Source organism: Lipotes vexillifer, unplaced genomic scaffold (assembly GCF_000442215.2).
Source record: "Lipotes vexillifer unplaced genomic scaffold, Lipotes_vexillifer_v1.1 scaffold1691, whole genome shotgun sequence".
Classification (NCBI taxonomy): domain Eukaryota; kingdom Metazoa; phylum Chordata; class Mammalia; order Artiodactyla; family Lipotidae; genus Lipotes; species Lipotes vexillifer.
This window is the reverse complement of record NW_006789046.1, coordinates 2,822,971-2,832,347: the sequence shown is the minus strand read 5'-3', so window position 1 is coordinate 2,832,347 and position 9,377 is coordinate 2,822,971. Positions and strand designations below refer to the sequence as shown.

Genomic DNA, 9,377 nt, shown 5'->3' with positions numbered 1-9,377 from the left:
ACTTCAAGGGAAAGAGAGGCAGCGGTGATCCTCCCCAGAGTGGGGAAACTGAAGCACCAAGAAACAAGCTCTGCCCTAAAATCCTACCTTCCAGCCCATTTCTACAGTCAGATGGTACCATTTTTACCTAGGTGTTAATGTCCAGAGCACCTCTTCCGACTGCTGGCCTCATCTGTAGCTTTACTTCCTTTTGGACTACGTGCTTTGCAGGGCACTGAGCTAGCATTGTAAAGCAAGAACGTGGACTCAGAGGAAAGCCGGGGGGCATATTTTGCTGTTTCCTTAGCCCAGGGCGAAGGACTGAGGTGTAACTCCCACAGCCTCGGGAACTGCTGGTTTGATAACTAGTGAGGTTTTTCTGGCGAGGCAGGCGGTGTCAGCAGTGAGAAAAGAGAAGAGGGGCCCACAGGGGCTGCTGCACCTGGTGTGGGATATGTGGGGAATCAGCCTGTCCCGAGGCTGTCAATCCTACCCTTCCCGGGTGCCGTGGGGACGTTCTCAACTCATTAATTAAGCTTTAAGTGAATACATTTAATCCAATAACTGAAGATTCTCTCCGCCCCCTGTGAGGCTGATAATGTAGCGTGAAGTGTAGTGAGAGAGAGAGACGTGTATCCCGTGGGCGCCCCGCGTGCTGGCCCCTGCCCCTCGGACATTCCCCTCTGCGCCTCCCCGCCGCCCGCGCCCTCTTCTGGGCGGCTGCAGAACTGCAGGGACGAGCCCTAACCGCCCAGAGGGGCGCCGGGACTCCTGCCTCCCTTTCCAGGCTCCCCGCTTCCCCAAACCCCCCATTGCCATGCGTGGACGCTTGTTGCTGGGACGGGGGCATCTCCCTGACTGCTGTCTCCCTAGTCACTGGAGCTGATCCGGAAGCACGGGTTCTCGGTGGCTCTGTTCGCACCTGGCTGGGTGTACGAGTGTTTGGAGAAGGGGGATTTCTTCCAGAACCAGGACAAGTGAGTCCTGCGTGTCCTGGGACCTGAGTGTGGCCCATGGCAGGGAGGGTCTGAGGTGATTTCGCCAGCTTTTGGCCTTGCTCCCCTGGGGGTGGGGTTTAAGGCAGGGCAAGGGGTTCAGCTGCCCTGGCTGCTCCTGGGGGTCGTGGAGACCAGTTAGTTAGGCAGGAAGGACAAAGGTTGGGGACCCCGAGGGACCACTTCCTGCCGACTTGCAGTGGGGGGCTGCGGTCACTCGGGAAGGGGTGCCAGAAAGGCTGGAGTCGCAAGAGTGAGTTCAGGGCGTCCCGGAGCCCTCTGTGGACCTGAGCCTCCATGCGTTTCTCCACAGGTTCTGGAGTTTGCTGGAACGCTATCTGCCCACGCACAGCATCTGCTCCTTGCCCTTTGTCACTTCCTTCTGCCTGGGCATGGGGACTCGAAGAGTCTGCTATGGCCAGGTGCGTGGGTCCCGTGCTGGGTGGCCGGGGGCGAGGGGCTTCCCGGATGTGCCGCATGTTGGCGAAGGGGCTGCCTTCTCTCCCGTCTTTGGTCCTCACCTGGGACCGGTGGGGGGAGACTCGGGTGTGACGGCTCCATCTGCCCCCTGCCCTCCCTCCACTTCTGTCTCTTTCTTCAGGAGGAGGCCGTGGGGCCCTGGTACCACCTGAGCGCCCAGGAAATCCAGCCCCTCTTTGGAGAGCACAGGCTGGAAGGGGACGGACGGGGCTGGGTGAAGATGCACTGCTGCCTGGAAGACGCCTGGAACGGGGGCAGCTCTCTGCTTATCCGGGGGCTGATTCCGCCTGAGGTTGGAAACGTGTCTGTGAGGTAGGTGAGTGAGTGGGGCTGAGACGTAGGGCCTGTCAGCTTCCCCCATCATTCGTGTCAGTCGCCTAACTGGGCAGGTGGGCAGCAGAGGCCAGAGGGAGGACAGAGCCGGGGTTTTGTTTTATTGTGTGAAGAACACGCAACATACAGTTTACCATCTTCACCGCTTCTGAGTGTCCAGGAGAGTAGCATCAGCTACCTGCACACTCTTGTGTGCATTTTCCTTTCGCAGACCCGAGGCTGGCCTCGCGGGCAGCCCGCTCCCCCTCCCCGTCCTGGAGGGAGAAGTGGGCGGACGGGACCCGGAACAGTCCCGCTTCCCAGCGGTTTCCCTGTGGCCTCTCATCACAGGACCTTCCTCCTCCAGGTTATTCTCCCTGCAGGTCCCAGTGCCGCCCAAGGTTTTCCTGTCCATGGTGTACAAGCTAGAAGGACCTTCGGCTGTGGGGGTGGCTTTGGAGCTCACCACGGGGGACGCAGGCAGCTGTCACGTGGGAGACATCTCGGCGCTGAGCGGTGAGGGGATGGCTTCTTCCTTCCTTACAGGCCTCTGCCTTCTCAGGGGACGTCTCGGGGAGGAGGAAGCTAGAAAGCTGCACGGGGTGCGGGGGCGGCTGGACTTGGGGGCACTGCTGTGGTCCAGGCCTGGACGGGGACGTTCGCCCTTCAGTTGGAACCTCTGGGCTGTGGCCCTGCGGTGCGGGTTGGAGGTGTGCTGCCACGGGGCGTCTCGTGCCGGCTGCGCCCTGAGGGCGAGGATGTCCGCGGGCCAGTCCTGCTCCATCCCTGAGTTCTCTCCTCCCTGTTCCCCTGCTCCTGAGGCCTCAGCCCATCGGGCTGAGAGCACCTGGGGCCACCAGGGAGTCTTGCTGGGCCCCCGGCTCCCGATTCAGTGACACCTCCCAGTGCGGTTTCCTTTGGACTCTCCTTGTTAAAGTCTTGTGTCTCCTGCCCCAGCAGAAACGAGCCCAAGGCACAGTCCCCGACCCCTCCGGGTGCCCCCGACCAAGCTGGCCAAATGGGTGGGCCGCTGCGGCCAGCAGCTCAGCGGGGGCTGGGTCCAGCGGTGAGTCCCTCCCCTTCCTGTTGAATCCCCCGCCGGGGATGCCCACGCTGGGGTGGGGATTGAAGAGTGAGGGACCATCCACTGAGAACCCCCAGAACTGGCGGGAATGGGGGGGCCCTGGGCCGACCCCTCGGATTTCAGGCAGCTCAGTGACACAAGACCGCAGGATCCACTTTGGGATGGAGCTCCCTGTGGCTCGGGGCCTCTGAGCAGCCAGCCTGAAGGTGCCGAGCTGAGGCCCCTTGGGACCGGCCTCTGTTTGCCTCTCCCAGCTGCTACGAAGTGAATCTGCGGGGCTGCCTCCTGCAGGCCCTCTTCGTTAATTTCTCCCGGGCCCCGGGCAGCCAGGAGGAGAGCTTCGTCTGTCGCCTTGGAGAGATCCAGGTGACGCATCTCAGGGAGCCGGCTGGGGCTCGGCTGGGGCATCTGTCCGGCTGCGGATGAGGCCGAGCGCCCCGCTGCCGCCTCCGCTGGCCCAGGGGGATTGGGGCAGAGGTGCGGGCGGTGGACCTTGCGGGGCAGGGCGCCCTCCAGCCAGCCCTGGGCTCTCGGGCCGTGCTGAGCCTTCTCTCTTCTGGCAGGTGGTGGATGCCAATAGCCTGCTGACCCCTCTGCCTCAGGTGCAGGCCGTGACTGTCTCGCAGGTGCGCTGGCAGCCGGCCGCCTCCGAGGGGGAGAGCGGCCCCGCTGGGCTCCGGCTCAGCTGTACTCTGCACTGGGCCTACCGCCTCCCTCACGCCCGATGCTTCCGGATCCACTGCTGCCGAGGGTCAGGAGGTGACGCTCCTTGCAGGGGGCCGTCGGAGCCAGAGAGGCCCACGCTCCTGGGCCTGGCTTTTGTCAACCGGTATCGGATAGTGGACCTAGCAGTGGCACCCGCAGAGCCTGGCCGGGATGGCCGTGTGGAGTTCCTGGTGGAGCCCATCCCCAAGGAGGGGTTTCTGGTGCCACGGGCCGAGTGGGGCAGGGCGGCCATGCTGTACTCCACGCCCCGCACATGAGCGACCATTAAAGCACAGAGTCTCCCACCTCCAGGATAAGGCTTCTTCTGCACTGGGGCCTCACCCGTGTGCGGGGAAGGCCCGGGTCCCAAGGGCTGGGCCAGAAGATCACAGGCCCCGGAAGGCTGTGGGCTGTGGCTCTTCGTTGGGGCATTGGGATGGGAAAACTGAGGAGTCAGTTTGCTGAGTTGATAATTTCAGCAGTGAATGGACCCCCCGCCTTTTTGTCTAATCCCTCTCCGTGGTATACAGTTTCCGGGTACAAGTGAAAAGATTTGGGAAAATTTAGTCTAGAAAATTCCATAAAGGGTATTGCCTAATAGGCTGAAAGACGCTTATGCTGACAATGGTGACCTCTTATTCCTGCAGTTGGAACAATTAGGAGCGAGCTTAATTGTGGCGAGAGGGCCTGGAGTAGGGCCCTCGAGACGCTTCCAAGGGTGGGAGTGAGATAGAGGGGCCCTGATGGGGCAGGAGAGCAGCGGGGGGGGGGGGGGGGGGGGTCAGGGGGGGGGGGGCATCAGGGGGGGGGGCAGCGGCCCCTGCAAATGCTGAGAGGGTGTCCCGGGGGACCTCTTCCCCAGGAAGGGAGCCCCAGGCCAGGCTGTGCCGGGTCACACCAGCCCCAGGCAGGGCAGGCATCTGGGCCAGACCACCTCGTGTCCTGGCTTTCCCAGTTTACCGTCCCCCTGAGCCAGAGCCACTTACGAGCATTCCCATCGGCCCTGTGTCCTGCTACGTCTCTTCCGGGTCGTAGGTGCAAGCTGGTGAGCCCAGTGAGCTCGGGCAGCAGGAGGCCGGGCAGGGCCCAGGAAGGCCCTCGGGGGGCACCCAGCAGCCCCCCAGCCCTGGGTGCGGGCTCCGGGCCGCCTCCGTCACACCCTCCGGCTCCGCCGCTCCCTTGAGCAGGTGTTAGTCCAGAGCATCAAGGCATCGGGACAGCGGCCCGCCCCACTGTGGCCCCTTCCTCCCGGTTCCTTCTCTCTCTCTCCACAGGGAGGAGGCGGGTAGGCGAGCCAGAGATGGCTTCTCCAGCCACACAGCTCCCCTGTTGACACCTGGGCTGCTGCGGTGGCTTCCCGGGAGGGGGTCTCGACCCCGCAGCCTTGCGTAACCCTGCTCCCCTGCCCTCTCCAGGCCTGAGTGGGCTGTGCCCTGACCCTTTGATGAAGGCCATCAGCCCGTCGTTCTTGGGGTCTCTCACCCCCAGGCCTCATAGGCCAACGATGGGGGTTACTTTCCTGTTCCTCTTGTCCTTCCCCTGTGCTTCTTGATGTGGACGATGCCAAGGGCCAGGACTCTCTGGGGTGACCTCCCAGCTGGAGGGTTGGCCCCCCTGTGTCACGCAGGGTCAGCAGACTTGATTTTTACGCCGCAGTGAAGGAAGTGGCCGCCAGGTGGCAGTGCAGCCACACAGCATCCATCCTGGTCCTCGGAATTCGGAGAGGACCGCAGGACACTGAGGGGTTCTCCTTCCGGGGCTGACGTTTGCCTCTGTCTTCCACCTGCCCTGCTTCCCGGGTGCCCACGTGCCCTTTTCCCAGCCCGACGCAGGACCTCTGGTTCTACGTCTTTCCTAATTGGGAACGTTTTACTCTTCATGCCCCACGCGTGTGGCCCAGCTCAGCCCCAGGACGGGAATAGGTTTGTCTGAGGGGGGGGAAGAGGGTTCCTGCGGGCCAGGAAGACGCCTCCACTGGCTGACCCCGAACAGGTCTCCCAGCACCCCAGATTCTCCTTGTGAATCTGGAGCCTCAGGAGACTGTCGGGGTTGGGGAACCGCTCCCTTGACTCCCCCTGGCATGCTTTGAGTCCCCCACCCCCAGTTTTGAACTTGGGGGAACTGAGGTGGGGGCTCCTGGCTCCTCCCACCCCAGTTCCCAGAGGTGGCGGTCGGGTGGGGGGGCAGGACCGGGCACCCGGAAGTGGGCAGCACAGCTGTCGTGCCCCACTGCTTATTTCAGGAGGCTTTTTTTTTTTTTTTTAAAGTGCTGGTTTTCCGAATATGTTATGCAGAGAAGGAGGGAAATTTTATAGTGGCAATTATCTTCCCACAGTCTGGTGAGCAAGCAATTAAGAGAAAAGGGGGTTTAGCAGAGCATGGCGTGCTGCGGGATCGCACAGCCCCATGCTTCCCAGGAGCACGGTCCCCAGTCCCACCGACGGTAAAGGCTCGTATGCAGGAAAATAATGTCAGGCGTTTAAGCCTGTGCCCCTCTGGTGTGTGTAATCGCTCCGAAATAAATGATCCGACACTGTGAAAAATGAAGAGCGCAGGTCTTGGTGAGACGTGGGGCGGACAGCGCGTCTCGGGTTTGGAACCCGCCCCCATCGCAGCCCCCAGCCCAAGACTTTCAAGCTCTTGGTTTGGATTCTAATGCTCCCCTTCCCAGCTCTCCCTCCTCTTCTGGCTGGGGGTTGAGGATGGCGGCCACTGTCCTCCACCCCACAGCACCGGGGCTGGGGACTCACACCCGGGGTGGAGCAGTGGGCTTACCTTCAGGCAGCTCCTTTCCTTGGGACCACGGCTGGGCCCCGGCGCACAGGCAGAGCCAGTGGTGTGGGCAAGATCCCCGAGAGCACCAGCCTCAACTGCCCAGCCGGCCCTCTTGAATTCAGATGTCTGCCCCACCGGTCATCAGGCACACATGTGGAGCAGCCACCACTCAGCAGCCGGTGGGGCCAGGGGGCCCTTCTGCCCCAGACTCTGCTGGTAACGTCACAGACCTTGCTCGCAGGGTAGACAGGGCAAGGCTGCAGGGAGCACGTGTGAGCCCTGCCTCCAGACTCTTGGGACGGGATGGGGAGATGGCAGTCTGCAGGAGAGCATGGGGGCTCTAGACTCTCTCCCATAGGGTCTTCTGACTCCCCTCTGGCCACCTGGCTTCCTGGGAGGAGCTGCCCGTCCTGGGGCCACCCACAGTGGGCGTCCTGGTCCTCTGTGCCCTCTACCCTCTGTGCCCGGGAGCTGGCAAATCAAAAAGAGTTGTCCTGGTTTGAAGAAAAATCTTTATTAATAATCTTAATAATAATAATGCGGTTGATTTGAATGGTCACACCTTGGAAGCATACAGAATGGTAAGAAAGGAAGCCTGGGGCCTGGCTGCAGTCCTGGGGTTGAGAGGGATGGGAGGGCGCAGGGCCGGGGGTGGAGCTGCTGCAAGAAAAGGGTCCACAACAGCAGAGGGTGGAGGGGCCTGTACAGAGGACGAAGCCGGAGGCAGGGCGGGGCTATGTACAATGGGAATAGAAAAGGAGCCTCATCTCAGTAGCTTCAGGAGCTGATGCTGAATATAAAGTGAGGTGTATTTTTTTTTCCTTTTTAAGTTTCATGAGACAGTGGAGCCATGTTGGGAGCCTACATCTTTTGTTGCTTTTTGCTGCTCCCCCGACTCCAGCTCTCCCTGCCTGGCCAGTGGCTCCTCCCTGCTGCCTGCTGTCCGTTGCCCCCGCGACTCCAGGACCTGAGCCGGGAGCAGGGGAGGGGGCTGCGGACCGCCCAGGCCTTCCCCCACCCCTGGCTCTCCCTGCTTGGATGTGCCGTCCAGACCCATAGCACCGTGACCCGAACCCTCGCTGTGCAGCCAGGTGCCGGCCCGTCCCTCTGTTCTTCTCTGCAGGACTGGGCCCTGCAGGGCAGGGGCCAGAGGGCTCTACCCAGCTGCAGCGTGAGGCTGGCCTTTTCTCTCCTGGACCAGGCCCAGGGCCTCCTCCAGAAAGGGAACCAGAAACGACCAGTCAGAACAAGACCTTGGCCTCAAGGCCCTCACCCCTGGCTGGGCAGCCAGAGCCCCCTCATGTGGAGGGAGGGGGCCTGGGTGCCCTGTAGTTCTGGAAACATATCAGCCCTTGGTGTTGAGGTCGGACACCAGGGCTGCCGGTTGGACAGCCTCCAGTGGCTGCAAACTCCTTCCCAGGTTCGCAGGACACAGGTGTTGGCGGCGCGGCAGGAGGGGTAGCCGGGGCCCAGAGCGCAAGACACAGGGTGACTGGGCACAGCCGAAGCCCCGAGATGAAAAGCAGCCCCCGTCCCCGTGCCTGCCCAGCCGTCCCTCCGCTGGCACAGTCGGCAGCCAAGGTCGAGTCCTGCTGGCCACTCTTCCTGCTTGGGCCTGCAGCCGCTCGCCACTGGCCCACGCTGCCTCGAGTGGGGCCCGGAAGGAAGACGTGGTAGAAAACGGAGTCCCTCCCCTCCCGCCTCCCTCCTGCCAGCGTCCTGCCGGCGGCCGGGGGCCGCAGACCTGCTCCCTTGCTGCGGTGCGATGGCTCGCGGGCTCGCGGACTCGGACGTGGTGGATGCTTCTCGGTTTGGCTGGCTGTTTTGCTGCTTGGATCTGAACATCTTTTTTTGTTTTGTTTTTTGTTTTGTGATTTTTTTGTGTTTTTTTGTTTTTGCCCTTCATGGTCCAAGAAGGAAACGGTGGAAGCTTTCACTACAACAGAAACAGAAAGGCGCGACTTGCAGTTCACAGGACACCAGCCAGGCGTGCTGCCAGGGCAGCGGGACCCGGGACCCTGGGTGCCAGGAGGGCAAGAGAGGAGGCGCCCCCAAACCGGCCCCACTCCCAGCTTCAGGAGCCCCCTCATCTTGCGTAAGGGAATTTAATGCAGACCTCCAGCCTCCAGGGCGGAGAGGGCATGGCCAGTGGTGGGGGCAGAACCGGGCAGCGGGGATGAGCGCAGCTGGCAGACGCAGCTGGTGGACTCTGCTAAGACCTGGGTGGGCAGGGTCTGGCTGCTCGGCGCAGATGAGGGCAGAGGTCAGGGCGTGGTGGGTGGATGATGCTGCATGGGCCACGTGGGGGTCTGGAATGAGGCAGCTGAGAAGGTGCTCTGGGCACTGGTGGTGAGCTGGCTGGGCACCCTGCGTGTGACCTGCCCACTCCACCAGCCAGGACAGATGTGCTGGTGGAGTCGGCGGAGGCTCACGCCCTGGCTGGCGGGGACCTGCACCCTCTAAGCTGGCCGTCCACACCCCTGGAAGCCCAGCTCTGGCACATAGGAGACCTGGGCCTCCTTGGTCCTTGCCACTTTTCCCTGTCGCAGAGGTACCAGGGCCGCATATGAAACTTGCAAAAGCTCCCGCAGCTGTCTCAGCTTCACCTGCAGGCCCCAGAACCCTGCAGCAGAGCTAAGCCCCAGGCCTCTCGGGACGGCAGGTGGATGCTGGGCACTGTTCTGCCAGGGAGTCCGGAGGACGGGCACCACCCTCCCCTGCTCTCTCACTCAGAGTCCCCCTCCGGAGATGTACCTGGATAAGAACGTTTCAGGTTGGGGAAGGGGAGATGGTGGTGCACTCTGGCGCTGCACAGACCCAGGTGCCAGGCTGGCAGGGACCCCATCTCAAGACTGTGGCTGGAGAGGACAGACTGTGGGCGGTGAGGCAGACGGGCTGAGCGGAGGGCCCTCGGGCGCTGCAGGGCTGGACCGCTTTTGGGCTCTGGGGCAGGGAATTTTCTCCCTACGCTCTCCCTTCTTATAACAGAGGCTAAGGAACCCCTGAGGCTGGTGGGGCTCCCGCACGACTTGTGACAACTTCAGCAG

The 9,377-nt window shown here is 62.3% G+C and overlaps 2 protein-coding genes across 2 annotated transcripts in view; one reads left to right on the top strand and one right to left on the bottom strand.

Moving 5' to 3' along the window:
* The window catches only part of ENGASE (endo-beta-N-acetylglucosaminidase), an 8,678-nt gene extending 4,845 nt beyond the window's left edge, over positions 1 to 3,833 (top strand). Inside the window, exons 8-14 of the mRNA XM_007462390.1 lie at positions 853 to 956; positions 1,288 to 1,396; positions 1,576 to 1,766; positions 2,134 to 2,282; positions 2,724 to 2,832; positions 3,105 to 3,216; positions 3,414 to 3,833. Of these exons, the coding sequence (XP_007462452.1) occupies positions 853 to 956; positions 1,288 to 1,396; positions 1,576 to 1,766; positions 2,134 to 2,282; positions 2,724 to 2,832; positions 3,105 to 3,216; positions 3,414 to 3,833 (1,194 nt within the window). The remainder of the gene's footprint in view (positions 1 to 852; positions 957 to 1,287; positions 1,397 to 1,575; positions 1,767 to 2,133; positions 2,283 to 2,723; positions 2,833 to 3,104; positions 3,217 to 3,413) is intronic.
* Positions 3,834 to 8,195: 4,362 nt separating this feature from the next.
* The window catches only part of RBFOX3 (RNA binding fox-1 homolog 3), a 29,060-nt gene continuing 27,878 nt past the window's right edge, over positions 8,196 to 9,377 (bottom strand). The window contains exon 11 of the mRNA XM_007462353.1: positions 8,196 to 8,266. Coding sequence (XP_007462415.1) covers positions 8,264 to 8,266 — 3 coding nt within the window. The 3' untranslated portion in view covers positions 8,196 to 8,263. The remainder of the gene's footprint in view (positions 8,267 to 9,377) is intronic.